Source organism: Montipora foliosa, chromosome 14 (assembly GCF_036669935.1).
Source record: "Montipora foliosa isolate CH-2021 chromosome 14, ASM3666993v2, whole genome shotgun sequence".
Classification (NCBI taxonomy): Eukaryota; Metazoa; Cnidaria; class Anthozoa; order Scleractinia; family Acroporidae; genus Montipora; species Montipora foliosa.
Genome location: NC_090882.1, coordinates 16930594 through 16953173, shown reverse-complemented (window position 1 = coordinate 16953173; position 22580 = coordinate 16930594). Strand labels below are relative to the sequence as shown.

The window sequence follows — 22580 nt, the reverse complement described above, 5'->3', positions numbered from 1 at the left end:
GGATCCCGGAAGAGAAAAAGTTCATTATCCGAAGAGGAAGACGAAGAAAATCCAAGTCTCAAGAGAATTGCGCTATCCCCTGAGCTTCAAGTAAAAATGGAACCACAGGAGCCCAAAGATGAGCAAAAAAGATCCCACCATACGAGCACCCCTGAAGCAACGAAAAGCCCTAGCCATGACAGCAAGTTCCTCTTGGAAAGTTTCCGCGACAGGCCGCATGAGTTAAGGTATCCCAGATTGTCAAGAGAGATAACTGCCTTGTCACTTCGACATCCTCCAATGGAGTTACTCGGAAAGCTCTTTCCTCATCACAACAAGACCACGCTTGAGCTTATGTTGCAGGGTTGTCACGGTAACGTGGTCGAGGCCATTGAAATGCTGTTATCCGCTCAGGAAGGTCGGGGAACTAACATGGCGACGCTTGGAGGATGCGGTTTTACCGCGGTTAATCATTCATCGCCATTCCTTCATGGTCCTATCACTCGCAATGTCATCCCCAGACCATTGCCCAGCACACATGCGTGTTCATCATCGCGGATTTACCCTCCATCACCGCTTCCGCCCCCCTTACTTGTGAAGCCAAAACCGGAAATGGCTTTCAAGTTCCCCTCCATATCACACCCACCCTACAGCCCAGAATCAAGTATAGGAGAACGGGCTTATGGACTTGCCGCCATAGCCCACTTTTGTAGCAGGTGTGGCCACAAAACAAACGTGTTTGACAAGTTTTGTGCTCGATGTGGGAAAGGGCTTGGGGAGTCAACTACCGGTCTCTGATTACTCCAAAAGCAAGAAATTTGTGGCTAGTCGGAGCGGAACCTTCACTCAACGAACCTGGACAAAGGAGCGGCAGGGAAGGAGGTGGCGAGGGTGCAGAAAGGGAACACTCTGATGACTACAACCATTGTAGCCATCTTGAGATCTGTAAATGTGCCGATAACAGTTTTCTTTCCAGTCCCCCCTCCCCTCCCCCCTCCCAAAAAAAGAGTTGCCTTCACTGTAGTCAAGATTACCCAAGAAATAGAAATGTAGGCGTGAAGGAAACGAGTGCTATACTACTGACACGTGTCTGCCTTTCATATTGTAGAGTGAAACTCGTGAATTTACAGAATTTCAGGGTCTCAAAGAAAGTAGGGGCAGGCATTTTTTTGACAAAGCAGATCATGATTCAAAGTAATTAAGCCTTTTTTTAAGCAAATGTATGGAGTTTTTGGACAAAAATGCATGCATTCAGTGTACCGAACTAAACTGGAGACTTAATGTAGAAATCACTCTAACAAGACAATGAATTTCATTGTATAGGTATTAAGTGAGCTGCTTACAAAACATACAGCTGTTTCAGCTTATAATGAGCAAGTCGCGATTTGTAATGTGATTCCATTGAGAAGAATCTAAGTGACAGCACTTACAGTCGTTAAGTATACTCGTCTACAGACCTCTGCCTGTTTCCTAACACCACTAACTTCTTCCTTAAAAGAAGACCCAATTACCAAAGAATCATTTCACCTGTTACAAATTTTCTCACAAGTCTTAAAATAATATGAAACGTACTATAGAAATTCAATGTGGATGTTTGCTTAGTAATGCTTGGCCCAGTCTTGTGAAAGCAAGGTTTGCATTTATACGCTGATACATGCTTCCGGAATTTAAAGGAAAATTCATCAAAGCATCTCACTCCGTAAAAGGAAAAACAGAAGTAACGATGCGATTTAAGGATTCCTTTGAGAACAGGCCTAATTGCAAAGAAAAAGTAATGCAGGCTGTGTTCAATGTAAGTATATTTAAAGAAAGTTTCCAATCGTTGTACAACTAGTTAGATTATTGTCATGTATGATGGCGTCATTTATAAAGAATTTAAATAAGGGTAAGAAATTAAAGATACTTTTACATGTAAAAAACCTGTCAACTGAATTGGTTACTTACTTTGCCTATCAAAGTTCATTCAGATTCCCGGGAAAATTATAATTGTCACGACGTTTACTTGTGCACTGATACCCGAAATGTTCTGTTATTACCCGGAAAAGACGGATCAACAAATTTTTGAAATTTTTTCCACAAGTGAACAGTTTAAGTTTAACCTTTCACAATACACGTGGCCAATTCAAAGACGAGATAACGCTTTCAAAATTGATTGAGTTAGGCCCTGTTTGCAAGGAGGGAGAGTAACCCTACTGCTAGGATTACACTAGTAAAAGGGTCACAGATAGCCCGAGTTTACTAGCAAAATTTGACAGGTAGAGTTACCCTATCATCCGGGACAACTCTAAATGAACTTGGTAACCGCACCCGGTTAGAAACAAGCCGAATTATCCCTAGCAGAGCGTTTACAAGGCAGGTAGGGTTACTCTGGCGCTAGGGTAATCCTTGTGGCTCGGAAAGGGTTACCCTAGCGCTCAGATAGGGTTATCCTCGCATCAGGGTAACCCTATTTGACTTGTAAACAGATTGCTAGAAAAAAGAGGAAATGTGTGAGTGCTAGGGTAACCCTCCTGCTAGAGTATTCTTGGTACTAGGGTAACCCTCCCTTCTAGTAAAACAACAGGGGCCAGATGCCTACAATTTTAATACCCTAACTATCACATCAATCAACTACATTCTTAAAACATGTTACTTTTGTTCTATTTCATGGGCTACCAGCATACAACGAATGAGATACTGTATTTCAAACAACGAATTGGTTTAAATTCGGAAGGTAATTGAAGGAAGGTAATTTGGAGGGGGGGGGGGGGGGATGTTTCTTTGGATAAATACAATGGATGTTCAGTTGAGTGAATCAGGATGAAGTCCCAAGAGTAAATTAACTTGCATTCTTTTTATGTAACACACCCTGAAAAGTTTGAAGAAAACTCGTTCATGATTAATTTGGGTTCGAGTAGTAGCCCTAGTAAGTTAACTGTTATTTAGTAATGGAAAAGCTTCTATTGGTTTTAAGCTGCATGGAGGGGACATAGTTTTTGACTTCTCAATTCACTGATACCTCAAATGCCCTAAGACGCCCCCAGAGTAAAAGCTGTCAAGTCTCACTCCCAGAGGACAATGGGTTAAGTCGTTATTTCTGTTTTCGATTGGCAGCAATGATGCCAGTCAAATGAATCCCTAATGATCTTTTTGCAGTTATTAATCCTATCAAAATCAAAAAGTCATGATCTGATTACTCAAAGAGGTAGGTACTTACGTCTTCGCACAGCTATTGCCTCATTGAGGCACATTGTCAGTATGCCGCTCCTTGAAACACTCCTAAGATGTCCCCAGCCAGAACGGACTTGGGAAAATCAAAACCAAGAATCAATCATGCAGCATCATTCCCAACCTCGTTCCCAGGGTCTTTGTCGTAGAGGAGGCAGAAAAGAGAGACTCTGGGAACTCCACTCCAACTCTCCATCGGTTGAGTCAAGGTCAAGTCGAGTAACATTACTACGCGATCTCCACTGTGACGACCCTGGAAAATCAACATGTTGGCACGAATTTGAGCCAAAACACGTCAAACACACTGTGACATAAGTATAGACCCTTTGCATAAATGGCAATGTACATCCCTAAGTCTCACATTCATGTAAAAAATCCTTTGTCTAGAAACATAAGTACGAGGCTAAGGATGTACAAAGTATTGTTATTCAAATTTAGGTGCCATTTATGGAAGGGGTCTATTGCAATTAAACTACCACAAAGTAGCCGTTCTCTATCTCTATCTTAGATCTTTTCAGGGGAGAATATTAGGGAGCTTAAAGGTGGCTCTCAAGAGTATACTACAGGGCACGAGTTGCAAAAGGAAACCTAATTAATTTCTCTCAAAGTTTCCCCCGTACCCAATATGGGTACCGATTTAATGAGGCTTATTTTTGAGTGTCAATTTTTGGATCATGGCAGTTACCATGGCAACATCACATCTTAAAACATGCAGATATATTCGTATTTTTGGCCAAAATTCCTTAATATTTGTACTTTCTTTCGGTGAAATTATTTTTATTCTTTGCCACATTATGGAAATGATATTTCCTGACATTTTGAAGTCTTATGAGAAGTAGCTCATCGCTGTTACTAGTCCATTAGAAAGGTCGAAAGATAATTTTAACCAAAGGACGCCATTGGCTAACTCGTGGATAAAAATGTACTTGACCAGTGGGAGGCTTGTAGTGAACTTGTAATTTGTCAGAAGATGGCTATTACCATGCAAGGTGCCTTTCGCAAAGCTAAGGCTTTATTGACCAGCTTTTTTTGCACACTTCATGTAGCCGACACAAAGCGCGGGAAAATTTGCACGCGCGAGCCACGATTGGTTTTAGTTTCACTTTTGATTGGTTGAAAAAGTGGCACGAGAACTTTGAACCAATCACTGAGTGAAGTAATGCAAAACCAAAGTTATTCGCTAATTACTTTCGACACTCAATTGAAAACCGCTCTAACTTTTCTGTTATTCCGAAGAACACACATGTGACAGTATGTGCCTATGAGAGCCTGGAGCCTCTTTGGAGGGTGTCACGGTTTACCGAGTTAAGTATTACGATTCATCTTCAAATTGAGTGGATGTTACTCAGTTTCGTTTTATAAAATAATTAGGATAGTACGCGCACTCTCACTGGTCAATAGCTGTGTTTAGATGGGAGTATGTAAAAACGGCTGTAACATCACACGAATTTTGATTGGTTATGTATTGTCAGACGCACGGTTTGATTGGTTGGTAGGAAATATGAGCGTGTGTCAAGAAGAGTTGTTTCAATAAGGAAGTAAAAAACCAGCATTTTCCTTCATTTGTCGAATTATCTTTGAGGAATATTTTATAAATGCAATAGAGGACTTTTCAAACGCGGTTATCAAGTCTGTCCCTAAGTCACGCTTCAGTTGGAGAAAGGTATGGAGTTTTTATTTGTTTTCGACGCCATAATCCGATACTTTAAACTGTCATCTAAGCAGATATTGTCTATTTTTGAGTAAGTTTTTATCCTTAAGTTCCCATCTGATTGAAATCGAATTCCACCACAAGGTCAGAGTATTTTACGGGTCACTGATCCGACCTGTTTCGAGATATTGAACATAAAAATCATGAACAACCCAGTTTCAAATTTGCTTTATTGCCAAACGATCAAACCGAGCGAAGACGCGAGGCTTGCGAGGCGGCCAGCTTAATGCTGCGCGAAGTTTTGCAGCAGGCAGAGAAATTATCGATCGTGCTGTGAAAAGTGTAATGTAAGTGTACGTAGTGTAATGTAAGGTTCCCTGGAGACTTTAGTAGGGACCAATGGAAGCGCGTGTTTTGATGTGTGATGTCATAAGACAAACTTGCATGACACGCGCGCGCGACTATTGATGATCTTGTTTTCGGAGGTGAGTGAAAAACACATTTTTTTCCCATTTCCCTGACCATTGTGTTGTGTTCACTTGCTTTGAGTGTTCTTTAATATTTATTTTCGAACCATCCCATTCTATATTAAGTGAACGAGCTCAAACTAAACCGGCGTACGTGTTCTTATCGGCCGCTGTTGTCAATTTCGGAGTAGAGCAGTTTCGTTTTGTAACCATTGAGTTGTGAACAATTTAATTTAATTTTCAAAGGAAGTATGTTGTCTGTAAAAGACACAATTCAACGATCAATTTGACTTATAATTCATGGCTGTATCTTGCAAAATAAAAATTTTACAAGTGAAACAACTTTCATGTGCATTATTAGATAGATTAAATCCTTGCCGGAGACAAAATGCAATTTTCAATCGGAACGAACTTTTGAAACACCCTGTAAATACATTTTACATATACTCCTTTTTGTTATATATAGTGTAAACAATAAATAAATAAAAAGTATGCTCACCCTCGTTCTCAAAGTAAGACCTTCGTATTGAAAAATACATAAATTAGTCTCTCTGATCAACCAACTACGAACCACAACCAGCCTTACTTTTATTTTATCGCTTCAGTTATACCCACAGTACCCATCTAAACAACGGGATTATATTATATTATATTATATTATATTATATGGAAAGAGGAAGCTAGGGGGGAGGGGGTGGGAGAATACCCTCTAGAGGGTAAAGGAGTTAAGGTGTACCTTTACCTAACGGGATCACCCGAAGCCCGGCCACCAACAGATCAATGCTAAAAAGTGACATAAGCCCTTATTCTTCAGACATGCCAATGTTTCACCCTTTTACAATGCACCAGTGTGTCTCATGCAAGACTGCTCATTGTCTGTCTCGTGCTATAACATCACGTGACTTTCATTGCAACCTCGAACGTATTTTGTATAAAGAATTCAAGCCGCTCAACTGTTGGACGCGGCGGCCTGCAGCTTTGAAAACCAGAAACGAAGATCAGTGATTCTCTGGAAAATCATCCCGGCGTCGAAGGGCAGCTATGAGTATTTTAGTCACAGCGATTAGATCAGGCAATTTGGAAGTGGTGAAGGAAAAATTTGCCAGGCCAGTAAGTTTGATAATAAGAATTTTCCGGATTCTAATCATTACAACAGTGATGTCTGTTTCTGGGTCAGATAAGCTATCTACTCATGTCTAGGAAAGATGTTTGTCTTCATCAAAATTACTCTAATTTACCACAGAACAACAATGTGAAGAAATTGAAAGATCGAGTGCGAGATTTGCCATTTTCAATGATTCGATGATGGACGTTTGACTTGAATATCTCGTAGTGCATGGCATGCTGTAATTGCCTGATTACTCAGCTATGTGAATTTGAAATACTTTGAGCGGGCTCAGTGATGTCAACGGTGAAAGAAACTTTTTTTCTTTTCAAGGGAAGCCAGGTCAACACGCCTATCCAACACGGTCGCAGTCCTCTCCACATTGCTGTGCAAGCAGGAAAACTGGACGTTATCGAATACCTCGTATCCAAGGGAGCGGATGTGAACGTGAGTCGTTGCATGGAGTTTGTTTGCGCACACCTTAAAACACAATTTCAAGTTTTGTCTAACAACAAGAAGCGTGTTTTTAGTGTAAAAAGCTCGGCAAGTTTAAAATTCGACAAAAAAGGTACCCCACGGAGTAATTAGAGCGATACATTAGTCAACGCAAAAAACCACTTGACAAGGAAAAAACAGCGTTGTTATTCTCCGAGAGAAGGGAATTAATTTGTCAGCCAGTGAACGTCAGTAGACAGAATTTGCATTTACTCGACTGACCTGAAGTCCAACATTTTCCTTTGATTGTTGTCATTTCAGTTCATTGAGCAAGTAAACTATAAGCGCGGTAATTCTTGTTTGGCGAACGAAATAGTAGTAGTTTAATTCAATTTTTGCCTAAGTGATAAGTGAAAATGATAGTGTTAGTCATAAACGGCCACGAATAAGTGCATCGATGAATGCGGGAAAGGCGTCACGCAAAACTAAAAAGCTTTATCAACGTATTTATTGAAGCATTAATCTGGGTGGATCCAAGACACGCCCCTTTTGGACACTTAACCCACATTGACTTCAAGTCGAATATAATGACCGTGAGGAAAAGTAGCCAATGAAAATTGGAGTTTGTACATGGATTGAAAATCTAAACATCCTTGAAGTGCAAAAACAAACTTGTGAGCACGTGTACCAGAAGTATAAAAAAATAAAGAAAAATCGACGAAAATAGATCACAAACTGGAAATTTTGACTTCCTGAATGATTTTGGGTTTAGTGCTGAACTTGCAGCGATAGTATTGCCGAAAAGGGGGTTTCATATTGAAGTTAAATGCTGCTCCATGTATGGAGGTTCCGGACTTAACCCAACAGTTCGAACTTCCTTCCCTTGCTTAATCGAGTACACGAAAATATTCTTATTCTCATTTAGTTATCTGACGAAGATGACTGTTCGCCTTTGTATTATGCAGTGCTTGGCGAAAATGAAAACACTTTGAAATATTTGCTCCAAATGGTAAGTTGGACTAGCTATTCGTATCCTAATGGTGAGCTAATTGCATTCAGTACCTTTGAATAATGCAATTGCGTCCCCAGTCTTTCGTCTTGCCTCTTCAAGGAGAGAGGTTGAAACGAGAGCTGTGATACTCACGATAATTTCCTAGTTCAAACTCTTGTGTTTTTTATTGTAACAGCGGCCCATAGATACATCTTTTTGAATGAGCTGTTAATTTAAATTAACCATTTTCATTGTTAAGAAATACTTCTGGAATAATTTTTGCATGCATTTTTAGGTGAATAATTTGTACTAATTTATTATTATATTTTTTAATTGTTCCCTGCTTTTGATTATTTTAAAGTGAAAACGGCAGAATCAGAAGTCCATACTTCTGGCATAACAAATAAATAAATAAATAAATAAATAAATAAAAAGCAAACAAACACTGAACCGTATTGGACTAAATGTAAGAACTGCTCTTTCGTTACAATTCACACTAGGCCCAAAAGCAACGGCTTCATAATGGAGCGATCACCCGAGCTGGGTACTGGAGCAAGCATAGGTGCTGAGCAGCATCTAATTTCTCCCTATTAATATCAAAGCGTAATCAAACATACTGATCATAAGGAAAGGTTACGTTTATACAAACGTTGGCCGTGTAGCACTTGTATTTTAAACAGAGTTAACTGTGGGCCCATTTCCATCAGTAGGGCTAATGCTCATACTGATCATAAGGCTGGTAGTACCAAAAAAATGTATGGAGAACAGTTGGGATAACTACATTTCGACATCAGTTATTTAAGATCTTGGAGATTCAGAACGCTCACTTTATTTCACATTTTGCACAAACGCCCTAGTCCTAACCGGGAGCATGCATTTTTCCAGGGTGCAGATCCTGACGGAGAAGATCCGGACGGAAACAAATTGATTAATACAACTGCAAACGAGAAGATAAAAAGTATATTGAAGAATGCTTAGACACTGGTAAGATAATAAACACTTGCATTTTGGAGGTCAAACGATTATTGAGACTAAACTCCTTGACAACCAGTATGACACTTCTACATTTCACTGTTCCTAACGACAAGGGGCCTCACTAATAATGGGAAACCCATAAGAAATGAAAGAGTCAAAGTGTTCTAGAATAATAGACGTCGTCTTTTTAAAATTCAAATGCAAATGCTTAGTTGTCGTTCGCCCAACATCCGGCTATAATCAGCAATCTGTGTCAATCCGCATGAATTGCTCAGTTCATTTCCACGATCTCTCCATAATATCAGTCAACACCACCAATTGCTGCCTGCAGTAACTTCTTATTTTTTTTGGTTTCCTTTATACACACAGGAAAAAGGCGGAAAAAGATGTAGCCAAACATCCCTCAGCAATAAAGAGAGTGGGTTAGATTTTCCAAAGCAACCATGCACGTGTAACAGACATGGAAACTCTAAATTTGCTTGTGAAATGGACTTTAATTGCTTATGAATAGCAAACGCCTTTAAATAATGGGATGATGAGGGTTGAATTTTACACCAAATAGTAATTCTTTATAGAGCTTGTCACTCAAAATCAGAAGCAGGGAATTTGAACGCTTCTGGAACTGGTTCGGTTAGAGTAAGTGCCCAGGGGCTCTTCCCGTTCTTGTAGTAAACTTTCACCACGAACATTCTATCGACTCGCTATGTCTCCGAGGATGGTCACTCAAAAGAAAAAGCGCGTAATGAGCAAAAGTGGCCCTAAGTGGTAGGCCATCATCGGTTGATTAAAAAGAGATTACAATCCTAGACAAAAAAAAATTCAAATTCAAATTTTTCATTTTAAATTTAGCAAATCCAATTTGAATAGAGCACTCGTGCTCGGCTAAATAACCTTGAGACTTAAATAAAATGAATGCAGCAATACATGTGTTCAATCAGCTCGAGCTTACAAAATCGTCCAAGCTTGGACATGCTGGTTTAATAAAATTACCACTCACGTTTAAGTTGAAGGACGAAAAACAGTTTGAAATTCAAAATGTCACATTTTCCGTGGATTGACTCCTTAGGGATTAACGCATTGTTGTTTACTATTTTGTTTTAGAATTTACTGTTCTCTGGAAGGGCATTAAGCCCCTGAAAGACATCTCGTTCAAAACGACTTTCAAGTTCCGTGAATACTCTCTGTGTTACCTGCGTATCATAAGTATTTTTATGGCAACAAATATAGCAATAGATGAACTCCTTGCACCCATTTCCGCGATTTATAGATTACACATTTTACATCGTTAAAAGGAATAACAATGTTTAGGAATGCGCTCCTTCTCCAAGAACTTGAGATGTTTGCATTTTTGAACCCGGTCAGGAAGATACGTGGTGTATTTTGTGATTTAGTGGTTATCTATTGCACAAAATTATCTAAACACGGTAAAACCTTCAGGGTTAGGATTAGGGTTAGAGTCTCTTTTTCGTGTTTATGGGTTTTTATTGTTCATTTTTTTTAGTTGCATAATGACAAAAGGATAGCGTTGAAACGTTGGCGTTTCAGCAATTCTATAAACTTAAAACAACTTTGAGATCTTGGATCTGAAGCTATGTTAAGGATTCCAATGGTGGAAATCCCATTTATCAGCTCCCAGTCTTTAATTTCCATTTATTATGTCCACCGAAGACCATCTCATTCCCGTTTTACGAAAAACGTAGTAATTCGTTTAAACCTTTGAAAATCTAACATGTTAATATCAAAAGAAATCAATGGACAATTTATAAACCAAAATAAAACCGACGCTATATGACCTTTCCCGGAAAAGAAAACAGATAAGTATCGCGTGCAAATTTACCAAAAAAGCAAAAGTTCAGCACAGGTTCGCTTGAGTACACATGGGGACCAGAAGTCACGAAGAGTCGACGACGCAATTTTCCCGTTCGTAAACAGGCGATGCCATTTGGACGAGACTTAAAACAGTTTTCATTGTTAACTTTGTCGTTTGCATATGAAGAAAAAATACTTAATCTACGACCAGATTAGCAGCGTATGTCACTTAGAATAAAAAAAAAAACTAAGAAAAAACCTCAGAAAAAATTAGAAAAAAAATAGAAAAAGTTGACCGAACGATGGCGATCTCGGTTCAATGGCTTACGATATATCCCTGGGTGGGGAGGTGCGGCGCGGCCCCTCATACCCTGACCCTGTTTAAGACAAATATCGCTGATTTTCCTATCCTGTTTAAGACAGAATTCCGATTTTTGATACCCTGTTTAAGACATTTAATGTGCCTGGTATCAATGCCAAAGTCAACGGAAGTCAACATAAATTAGCAAGAGCTTGTAAAAATTTTGCTGTTTATCGTCCGAGAAAAGATATCCAGTTTAAGACAAAAATTGATAAATCGATACCCTGATTAAGACAAAAAATGATAAATTCGATACCCTGTTTAAGACAAAAATCCCGAAAAACATACCCTGGCTGTCCGCACGTCCCCATTAAGCCCTTATAAGGGAGTACCCCCCCCCCCCTCCCTCCACCCCGGGCTTACGAGGAACTGAACTTAACCTCTACGGCCGAAACAACGGCTTCCATGGGAAATTTCAAAGTATTTAAATGAAGTGAATCCTAACAATTTATTGAAAGCTAACCGAATAAAAAGGCTTGCTTACTAAAAAAGGGCATCGACCGTCAAAAATGGCATCGCTTGTTTACGAAAGGGAAATTAGCGTCGACATCACACGAGAACGACACAATAAGACTTCCTGTTTTTATGATGGCAATTGTCCAGGAATTGGTATAAAAGGAATTGATTTAAGGTGAGAGAAGTCAAAAATCCTTGTTTTGTGCTCGCGTCCTCAAAAAATCCTTATTGTTGGTCAATGTTTTAAAGAGAACGACAAAGAAATATATAACAAACTTTAAGGCCGAAATGCACAAAGCAAAGATTCCATGTTGCTAGCTCGTTAAACCTATCGCTTTGTGACGTTCTCGTTTTCTCCTAGGTCGACTTTGCTTAAGGTCGAATTATTCCGCGTTTAACTGTATACCTTAATCTTAGTTAAACTCGGGCACTCATTTACGCGATTTCCATTCGTGAAAATTTGAAGAGCCATAGAGATGTTACTTGCACGAGATAAGTAAAGAGACATCTGCTGTCCAACCGAGGTTTCCTCCAGTCAATAAATAATTTTTTGATAACATGGTAGCCCTACAGTTCCTCTTTAGAAACAGTGAAAAACCTACGTAACACAAAAACTTGGACAACTCCAACCATAACGATAACAAAAGATTGTCCAATCGACCACCACTGTACCCTCTGTGAAAGATACTCTGCAGCGACGCGACCGTTCGCTTCTCGAAGCCTGTAATAATTTTGGTACCTTTCGATTAGGTTGAAGTTCTCGTGGATAGTCACAAAGGATTTTTCAAAGTGTGTCAGCGCAGTCGACGCCCCGTCACCATTCCCTTCATATCCTACAGAATACTCGTCGTCTTTGATCAAATCGAAGTAAACAAGGTTTTCGCCAATAGAAAAGTCAAAAACATTGCTAAAGCATATGGTGTACGTTCCGTTCGCAGGGACTTTGAATTTATGAAGATCGTAGTCTTTCTTGGCTTCCTTGTAGATATATTGGCCTTCGGGAGACTGCACATATACATCAATACGGGGATCGGCCCCGGTTATAGGCGCATACTCCAAGGAACATTCAATGTTTTCAACAAGATCTTCGTAAAAGCACTCAAAGCCGCTGAGTAGAAATTGCAAATGGCGGCCGTTTGCCGGTGTCGACAATAAACACAAAGCCAAAATCAACCCGGTAATGTGGTAAAACATCTCAAACGTTTAAGGCAGGTTTTCGTCAAAACGTTCCGTCTTATTTTCGGGCTTTAAAGGCAAGCACTTTAGGCTGTGGACTGCTCACTCATCCGTGATCACACATGTTGTCCGCAACAATATTAAATCCAAAGTCATTTGCATTCTAAAGGCTAAGGCCACGTGGCGTATTCTAAACAGGCCCCACCGAGGAGTCTTCAAGTAAAGAACAATGAGATTGGTCTAGAATTGGTTGAAAATAGTACCACGAATAGCAAGAGCCTTCGTTTGAATAAAAACGTATAAAGCCGGATAAGCACCATTTTTCTGACTGCATACGTGAAAGATTAATACCACGGAAATGTTCTCACATTCAGAGAAAACTGAGGACAAATGAATATTGTCGTTTAACATGAACACAATCCTTGTTTTACTAATACATTTTTTCTTTGCTGTCTTTGGGTGTCTTTGGGGCAGATATGCAAAATTATGTTATGACCTTACTGAATGCTAAAATATATTTTTCCGTTGTTGAGTTTGTTGACAAGGAAACGCCAAATAAACTGTCGGGAATGCAGATGGTCAATTCCCAAGTCTATTTCAAAGATATTTCTTGTCTTTCAATATCAGTCCATTTTTACTAGCGTAGAACACTTTATAAATTGAATTTACTTTTACCTCACCAAATATTTTTAAAAATGCACCCTATGAGGCTATTCGATGTACAAGCCAACATCTTTAAATAAATGGTCACGCAATCTTTAAACAAAAAAAAGATCGTGTGACAAGCCAAGAAAAAATAAATGGTAACACAGTCCTTACAAAAAAAGAGATCACACGACAAGCCAACTTTCACAAGTAACGCACGCCTAACCACAAGGAATACAAGCAAACTCAGTAGTGTCTTAATCATTAGTACAATTTGTTAGGACAAAGGACATTAATCAAGTAGCTGTGTTGCGCTGCAACTAAAAAAGCATTCAGTCATCGTTAAAGGAAAGGAAAGGAACTTTATTTAAGTGTCTAGTCGTTTTAGCTCTGGAGCACTAATTGGGGACACTGTAAACTGAAATAAACACTAATAAAGTCAAATGTTGGTTTTTGAGGAGAGGGGAAACCGGAGTACCCGGAGAAAACTTTGCGGTGCAGAGTAGAGAACCAACAAACTCAACCCACATATGACGCCGGATCTGAGAATCGAACCCGGGCTACATTGGTGGGAGGTGAGTGCTCTCATCACTGTGCCATCAAGGAACAACTTGAGTTCTAGCGAACTGGAATTCTTTTCTGACATGCATAGCATTTAGAAAGCAATCTGCGCGCTTAAATAGCCAACCAGTACGCCTATCTTCAGGGTAGCAGAAGCTACAACCTCGGACAAAACTGTTGAATAACTTTACAATACCTTGCCCTCCCAGAATGTTGTTTTGCCAAATGGGCACAGAAACTCGCGTGCTAACAGCATTGTGATGGGAGAGTGAGCCGTAAAAGCTTCAGATATGTATGTTTGTGTATTTGTTGCAAGGAATTTTGTCACAGATCGCAAGTGTGGCATGTTTAAAAATGGCTGTGCTCGGTTGATATTACCTCGGGTGTGCAAAGTACTTTTTTGAACAACCAGAAACAGAAACAAAAACAAAAAAGTTCTTGCATGAGGATTTAGTCATAATTCAAGCGGGAGAATACGTTTAGGACACCACACTACTACACGACCGTGTTTTCTTTCTTTACAGACAAAAACATACCCACAGTAAACGGTCACGTGAAAAAGATTTTAAAAATAGGCCTATTAGTTCATTTTGAAAACCATAGCATTCTTGTATGTTTCTTTTAATTTCTGTGACATCTCATTAACCTCTCACCATTAGTTTTTGTTATTCATAGTTTACGCCTTGTAGGACGCTATTCATAATTTTAACCAATTTTTCTTTACAACAGAAGCGTTCGATTTATTAAACTTTAACCCATTAAATTCCGAAAATGCATGCCTACAGCAACTGTATTTTTAAATTTTAAAAAGTGATCGCGTGGAAAAACACTAGTAAATCACGCGATCTTGCATATGCGGCTCAAATTTTAAGAGTTAGCCAAATTTATATGATGATAACACTTAATAGGCCAATCACATGACCTTTGAAGGACATACAATTTATTTGTGGCCCGAGTAGCATCAATGCGGAAATGCGAATGCAAATGCATTGTCAGTAACAAATCCATGGTTAACAGGTCGACATTGTCATTAACCACGTTTGAACGCTTCATCGAATACCGTTGTTTCTGTCAAAAATAAACCCTTGGCAAATGATGAAGGTTAAGGTTGCCTTCTGTAGTTTTTTTTTTTTTGTAGTCTCTTTGACCTAGGGCGCGCTTTCCTTTTGTCAGAACTAACCGGCCAGACCCGTCACTTTGCAAAGAAAATGCAACAATTTGAAGGAACACTTGCATGACAATCCCTCTCATTCTTCTGGAGGAGTACATATCATCCTCGAAGAGTGTTCATCATTATCATCATATCTATATTTACCCTTGGAATTTAGAGTAGCTTGGTGTAGCTATTAACTCAGAGCATTTACCCTGAGCATTTACAATGAGAGGACAGACCACACTTTGAAGGCGTTGTAAGAGTTAGTCCTTCCAAATGTCCGGTCTCGCAGGTCAGTTCTGTCAAATGGAAAGAGTCTCTGAACTCTTCAAAACATTTTCCCTCCAATCTACAAAAAAACACTTTCTAATGGAGGAAAGCACAAGTTCTTACTAATGTGCAATCCCGCTCGCACGCGGCAGTAATCCCAACAATGCATTGAACAATAATCTATTGCACTGATTTTTTGGTCTTGTTTCGGTTGACAGCAAAGTTTGCAGCAACTTGCTTCCTTTCTTGAAAGCCCGAATGGCTGCAGTAAAAGTCCATTCAACTGCTATTTTATGCTAATAAACATCGTCAATGCTATAATTACAGAGGTATACCGTAACATTTGCTTGGTTTAACGTGACAATACCTTATACAAACATTTGATAAACATTTTAATATAGTCATTTGGAGTCTTTGTTCCAATTCTCCCATCCAATGCCACGATTTGTACAGATCGGTTCGAAGGCACTCGCTTCAGAACAAAGATTTAAACGGTCTACTTGAGCATGCCTATTCATGCAAGGACTTACAAGAGGATGAGGACTTCCTGAAACGTATGCTGGGTAGGTCTGAAGTGGCAGATATGGATGAATTTGCGAATGCGCGTGCGCGTGTAGTTCTTGAAGAAATTCGGCTGACACAGGAGGCTGCGGCGCAGGCAAGACTGGTGTTTGAGGGATAAGGTAGGGAAAATGTGAACGTAGCTCGTCATAACTGTGCATCATAGAACGCCCAGGGCCTTTCATTTTTATCATCCCTTCCTGATCCACGGCCCTGTGACAAAACAATCAACCAATACATTAGTAATATTAGTAGGCAAGTCATCTTACTGCAAAATTCTTTACAGAGAAACCACTGCTACGTTTGAGCAACATTTAGGGAAGGAATGACTAAGAAAGAAAGCTAATAAAAACGTGTCTAATTTTTTTCATAGCATCACAGAGCACGCAAGCCATCACTTCGTGTGTATGTCTTTTTATCACGTTTCATCGTGTCTTTTAATTATTTTGTTGACTGTTTTGGGGCTGTCCCACGTCAAGCGAGAATAACAGTAACACGTTTTACCGTAGAAGTTCCGTAGCGGGAGTACTTCAGTTTTAATAACTACACTATGTTGGGCGCCATTTTAACACAGAAATAATTGCAGAAATTGAACTTGAAACTGAATTGATTTATTTTACGATTGCTTAAAGTAATCTTGCATACAGTTTCATTTGGCTCGACTCATGAAAGGGTGAGGTACCCGTTGATACATACACACTATGACTCACGTTCCTTAAGTGTCAATCAAAGTCATCATGAAATCAAAGATCATAATCAGTACTTTGCGGATGTACAGTCCAACAAAACAAATAGACCGTATTCATAAATGGCGGCCAATTTATAATTCTTTTGTCGAAGTGTAAATTAGCCTACCAAGCCTCGATACCATACAGTTAGTTGGAAACAATTCTTGCTCTAAAATGAGGCTTGGTAGGCTAATTTGCACGTGGACAAAAGAATTATAAATGTGACCGCCATTTATGAATAAGGTCTATAAATGAAATATTTCACGACACCATTCGCAAAGTGTTAAAGTACTAAACAGAACTAATCAACCCAAAATTCAGCGTTTTTTGTCACTGAAATCGTTCGACTTGATTGTTGGCGATATTTTCCGAAGTATACTGAGTGAATTGTTTTTCCCCGTCCACACGTATCCGGAGATTTTTGTATCCGCAAATTTTTTTATGCGGATACAAAAATATCTGCGTCCACACGTAGCGTATACGAATGGTATACGACCGTCCACACGTATCCGATTCGTATCCGGACATCTCAAAGGGTTAGTCAACAGAGCATGCGCATTACATTACATTACATTACATTACATTGCAACATTTAGTTCGAGACACGCTATTAGGCTTGAAAGTAGTCCTAGTAGTATTGAACACACAACGTTTCTGCTTGCCGCCATTTTGGAAAATCTCGGGCGGAAAAAGACTGGTTCTGATACTGTGACGTCAGTGTATACAAAAATATACGGATACGAGCGTCCACACGTATCCGGATAGACAGCGTATACAGAAATTTCCACTCTGGAGAGCGTATACAGAAATCTCCGGATACACTGAGCGTATACGGCGGACACCTGTGGACGCTAGGTGTATCCGCATAAAAAAAATTGCGGATACAAAAATCTCCGGATACGTGTGGACGGGGCTTTAATTTTCCAAGTTATTTTTTTTTATAAGATATGTGTCACGGTAACACTCGAGAATTTGGGGACTGTAGGGGTTCGCTCTTTCTTGAAGAGATTCACAACGTCGAAAAAAAAAACCTTTATGTCTGAACGACTAATATCGATTACAACAGGTAACAAGAAAGCGTAAAGGTTTATCTGCCAGTAGCATGCGAGTAAGAAAGGTCGAAGAGCATCGGTGAAAAAGTGCTGTCATATTGAGCAAAACAAAACCTGATATTTTGAGGTTAAGGCCATCTCCTTTTTCTTCCCCGTTTAGCGTCGTGCGACCGACCCAAATTTTTGGCATTTTCCAAAAAAAAAGTAGGTAACGACAGTTTTCAGCCATTTTTATGTCGCATAGGAGTTTCGGTGGTTGATCCTTTTTCCCACGCTGTCTAAATTTTGCAACAAAATCCACCAACTTTTCTGCCATATTGATTTTTGGGTTCACGTCTTGTTGTTTTCCTGGCTCCACAGCTATGATGCTGGGGTACCAGGCCTCCGATTCCGAGAATGCTTATGAATTTTTTTTTCAATCCGACCGACCGACCCAATATCAGGAAAAAAGGGCATGGCCTAAATCATATATAAAATAATAGTATTTCATTACTGAAAACGTTAATATTTAACGACGAAAAACGGTCATTCTACAAAAAAAAACTGTATTCAAGAAATCAGGATGGTTAAATGCGCAATTATCAGAGGTTCTTTCAATGGTTATATTTTCAATATAATAGCATATAGTGCGTACCATTATTTTCAGTGTCACTTGAACAGCTGAAAGACACTTGAAATCAAAGGAAAACCAGAAAATTAATCCTTTTTCTTGAGAATTTATTTCAGTGTCAAGTTTTCAGTTTTTCGTAAGTAAGAAACAAAAAATATATGTTTTTCCCTTTAACAAATTACGAGAAATCGTTCTCTTAACTCTCTAAGAACTGAAACCTTGAAGCTAATTTGTTAGTCGGAATCTAATAATTTGTTGGTCGGACTATAATCTAGGCTGTTCTGGTTTAAAATAGCCTTAATGAGCTTTTTATAACCACGAAATAAATGTTAAAAACTGTTTAAACAATTATTAACAAGAACCAAAGCAGGTCAACTTGAATTGAAATGTGACTTTTCATACTGACATGTCTTAAAGTAAATGTCAAGATACTTAGACCTCCTTTTCATTTTATTTCTCTCGATGAGAAAACTGAGATATTTTGCTTTGGATTTTCAAGATAAATAAATTCAAACAAAACTAATGTAAAAGATACAAACACCCTAAAAACGTAGGAGCGAATAAATGTTACGTTCCTCGACTTGCACTTGCTTCAACCTTGTTTCAAGTTTGTAAAATTTGCCTGTGAGGTGAATTGAGCTAAATGTTTTACATTATTGATTTTCTGTTCTTAAATTTTCTTTGTTTGCAAATTTTCCCGTTCTTGTCCGTTGTACGCCTTAATGTCGGACAGTCCATATTGTAACCATGAATCAGAGGTTTATCATTAACGACTAACTCAAGATATTCATCATTTTCACACTAATTCTTCAGTTTCTGTGGTAAATTCCAGATAAAATATTCTCGATTGAACCTTCAAAAGAACTCTTTTTCTGTGATAGACCCACACGTATACTTATAGAGAACAACCTATGAGACATCTCCCAAAATATAGATTCACCAAAATAATAACTGATTTTGTGTTCCAAATCTTCCAAAAACAAGACTGACAGACATGTTGATATGCCATCTCCCTCATCTTACCCTATTCTCAATGTCTGATCCTTATTCTCTAGTTTTTGCGATTATTTTAATTTTCAGTGATGTAATTATTACGCATGTAGGTTACAACTCTTCATACTCCCTGCCCTAATTAGCTGTGCTCTTTGCTAGCCTGTGTCTGAAACTATATTTTGGATTGGTACGGCTTAAAGGTTGCAAATAATAGCCCCTTGTAGAGAAATCAGAATGGGATTTAACTTTGACTGTTTGCCATTTGCGGGAAACATTACTACCGACCCCTTGTATTTATCAAAATCTTAAACCTTAAATGAATCCTTTTATTGCCACGACTTTGAAGTGATGCAGATTGTAACTAAGAGATCACCTAATACCGAATACATTAAAAACACAAAGATTACAATATTAGTTTGATGAGAGATTTCTCAAAGGAAAAAGAAACAAACGCACCCTAAAAGGCTAAGAAAACTCCGAGAAGTGTTTAATATGGTCTCGTAACAAGTGTATACGTATTGGAACTGATCAGTCTGATATTAATCGATATCATGTATCGTTCTGGTGATCTGTGTAAGTTATCTGGCCCATTAGCTAATATTTTCGGTTGGTTTTTAACAGTGCAGGTGGTTAAACACAAGCAAAATTTGAAAATGGAAAGTAAGCAGCGGTTCAGTTTTCTCCATTTGGTTGGGGTAAATGATTGAAACGGTATTGACTCAATCATAAGATTTTTTCCCGGACACAAATACCATTCAAGTTTGCCGAGCAGAAGTATACATTCATTATGAAATTTGATCCTTACCTCGCAGAAAAGAAAATCAAACTTGAATATCCCTGCTTTATACATAAGTTCCTCAAAGTATGTTCAAACGCTTTGTCTCTATTTAGAAGAAGTCGAATTAAAACCGAGTTTTTCCTTTCACTCGCCAGTGTAATACACCGGAGAATGACATCTTCATTAATGAAGAATTTCATTTGAATTAAAATGTTTGGTTTAGAGAATTTTCCTTTTTGACGGCTGGGGTGTCGATAAATCCCTAGGTGAGTAAAATACTTCACCTTTTATAACGGGAAATCTTGAAATTGCGTTAGAATTCTCAAAGCTGCGAAAACAATCATGGCAATTTAACTGTAAAGAGCATCTGAAAAGGAATAACCTCGATCGCTTCTTTTCAGTGCGAAACATTTCATATTTAAGGCGCATTCTTGCTCCTTGTGTATCTCTTCAGTTTTACAAATCTCCTCAAATAAGTAATCCACTAGAATGGTGAATTAATGAGCGCTTTAAATATTAATCAGTGCACCTTTTTGTTAATAACAATTACATGATGCGATCACTTGGTCTTTGTAACCTCAGTGTCTGCCCAATAATAACCAGTAATGAGCCACTGAAGTCTACTAGAGGGTATACTATGCAAACCCGAGATTGCAAATGCCATTTTAAGAATTGGAAATGAAATTTTGGCTACAATGCTCACGTTGTCAACGTCCACTCCAGAGCGGCACGTCGCAGGGTTCATTTCAAGTCTCGGCAAAAAAGTATGTGGCACAGACTTGATCTTCAACACTTTGGCCGCAACGTGAGAAAAATCTGAATGTTGCTAAATTGCACGTATCAATTGTCGTATATTGTACACATAACGTTGGGAAAATGAATGTGTCTGGCGTATGTAAATAGATGGAACGAGCTGGTTAAAGTTTTTAGTTAAAACGTTAGTAATAGTTGTCTTGAATAATCCTCGGCAATTGCACTGTGCGGCTACATTGCTTAAAGCCAGGGAAACGTTTAAGGGGAAGGAGCAGATTTGAATGATTTCATGACAATAGTTTTCAGTAATCATCAGTTGATGAACGTGGTATCAAAAGTAAATGCTGCTTTGTGAAAAGGAAAAGAAATGCTTGCACATTCCTTGAGCAGAATTTGAAATGAAATACACATATCTATTAACCCAGTCAATATACACCAGAACTAAGACATGAATAGCTTCTCATGATTGTGCAATAAGAAAAGTATCTCACGTAAAAAAATTGAAGCGTTCAATCTATGAATTACAACAAAATAACCGAGTCTTAAAAGAGAGAAATAACACGACAGCAATAAGCCAATTCAAAGCCACTGACCCTTTTTTCATCTCAGCCGCTCTCACTCTCTGTCGCTTGTTCTTGAACCAGTTGCTGACCTGTGTTACAGTCAGATCGGTCATCTTTGCCAGCTCTAGCTTCTCACCCGGAGTGGGGTACGGGTTTTCGGTGTATGCCTTGTTTAAAATACTTCTCGACTTCTCCTTGAAGCAGTAGGTTGTCTCTTCGCCGTCCCATATCGTCCGGGGCAAGGGGTGCTTCCTTCGCACTCGATACTTCCCAACTGCGCCCAAGGGCCTGCCACGCTGACGTTCCGCTTCGATGTAATGCGCTGTCCTCCACAAGCACTGCAATGCCTCGTGGTTTTCTTTGGAGAACTTGTGGCTCTCTAAAATGGCGTACAATTCTTTAAAGTTTTCTTGTCTGAAATACACCACGGCTTTCGATATGAGAATGGTCTCGGACGTTTTTACATCACTGTCCAAGTCCGTGGGCAGTGACCAAAGAAATCGGGAAAGTCGCTCGATTTCGCCAGTATTCTGGAGGAACTGACAGACTTGAGCAACTTGATCGGATGAGAACGGACAAGGCAGCATGTTACGTTATTCAAGTATGTAACACTGGTGAGTCTATGATGGCTCTTGATACAGAATGAATCGGAACCGCCTTCGCTCGTGCATTATATAGAGCACTGACTAGCATCTAGTTTGCTTCACTAGTGGAGAGCGGCTTTGTTGACAAAACTAAACATTCCCGCTGTTAAAATGATATTGTTCAAACTCAGAGATGAACAAAACACCTTTTAGTGGACTTGTCAGAGTAGCATCAAGTGACCTAGTTCCTCAATTAGTTTATCATTAGCATGAAATAGATTCAAGTAAACTTGTTTACTTTAGCATCTAGGATGGCCTATTTCATTTGGAGTATCTGTAGCCTGATTAAACAGTGTTTTAAGCGCTCAATTGTGGCTGGATATTGAAACCAACTTGCCAACCTACCAGATTTTTCACATGTGTACAAAAAAAAAATCTTTGGGTAATAAGAAAATACCGAAATCTTAATCATTGTGCGAAAAAGAAAATATAATTCCCTTATTTCAACAATTTCTATTTTGTCATTCAATTTTAATTCGGTAGTAAGGAGTTGGCAAAAGAATGCGAGCCTGGTTTTGTTTTAAACCTTTTAAAACAATGATGAATGTTTCAAGCAATTGATGTTGCTTCGTCCAACTGAGGGATCACTAAAAGTACTGCAATTTTTTATGTGTGTTCTATTGTGTGAATTGATAAGGTGTTCACAAGAAATGGTTA

General features: G+C 38.9%; 4 protein-coding genes across 19 annotated transcripts in view; 2 read left to right on the top strand and 2 right to left on the bottom strand.

Annotated features, from left to right (window-relative positions):
• LOC137984296 (doublesex and mab-3 related transcription factor 3, truncated-like) overlaps positions 1–1898 on the top strand; it is a 63702-nt gene extending 61804 nt beyond the window's left edge. For all 15 annotated transcript variants that reach the window (XM_068831427.1, XM_068831425.1, XM_068831416.1 and 12 more), the window contains one exon: positions 2–1898. In XM_068831427.1, the coding sequence (XP_068687528.1) occupies positions 2–777 (776 nt within the window). In that variant the 3' untranslated portion in view covers positions 778–1898. The remainder of the gene's footprint in view (position 1) is intronic.
• Positions 1899–6205: 4307 nt separating this feature from the next.
• On the top strand, positions 6206–11177 carry LOC137984303 (myotrophin-like). The gene is made up of 5 exons (XM_068831445.1): positions 6206–6414; positions 6743–6856; positions 7770–7853; positions 8721–8819; positions 9180–11177. Exons 1-4 carry the CDS (start codon positions 6346–6348, stop codon positions 8811–8813), a joined length of 360 nt encoding a protein of 119 aa, XP_068687546.1. The 5' UTR covers positions 6206–6345; the 3' UTR covers positions 8814–8819; positions 9180–11177.
• Positions 11178–11312: 135 nt separating this feature from the next.
• LOC137984302 (transmembrane emp24 domain-containing protein 7-like) lies at positions 11313–13619 on the bottom strand. Its single transcript, XM_068831444.1, has one exon. It carries the CDS (start codon positions 12628–12630, stop codon positions 12004–12006), a length of 627 nt encoding a protein of 208 aa, XP_068687545.1. The 5' UTR covers positions 12631–13619; the 3' UTR covers positions 11313–12003.
• A 912-nt stretch (positions 13620–14531) lies between these two features.
• LOC137984300 (homeobox protein SIX6-like) overlaps positions 14532–22580 on the bottom strand; it is a 59152-nt gene continuing 51103 nt past the window's right edge. Inside the window, exons 1-2 of one of the 2 annotated variants that reach the window (XM_068831438.1) lie at positions 21310–22020; positions 14532–16015 (exon numbers count right to left, since the gene is read on the bottom strand). In XM_068831438.1, coding sequence (XP_068687539.1) covers positions 15643–16015; positions 21310–21866 — 930 coding nt within the window. In that variant the 5' untranslated portion in view covers positions 21867–22020 and the 3' untranslated portion in view covers positions 14532–15642. Of the gene's footprint in view, positions 16016–21309; positions 22021–22580 lie in introns of those variants that run through there. The other variant, XM_068831439.1, reaches the window with a different exon arrangement.

Bases quoted from the DNA above. Each gene is read 5' to 3' on its own strand.
- LOC137984303 (XM_068831445.1), top strand. From the start codon at position 6,346: ATGAGTATTTTAGTCACAGCGATTAGATCAGGCAATTTGGAAGTGGTG. The intron at 6,857-7,769 runs GTGAGTCGTTGC...ATTCTCATTTAG, and splicing joins CCAAGGGAGCGGATGTGAAC to TTATCTGACGAAGATGACTG. The intron at 7,854-8,720 runs GTAAGTTGGACT...GCATTTTTCCAG, and splicing joins TGAAATATTTGCTCCAAATG to GGTGCAGATCCTGACGGAGA.
- LOC137984302 (XM_068831444.1), bottom strand. From the start codon at position 12,630: ATGTTTTACCACATTACCGGGTTGATTTTGGCTTTGTGTTTATTGTCG.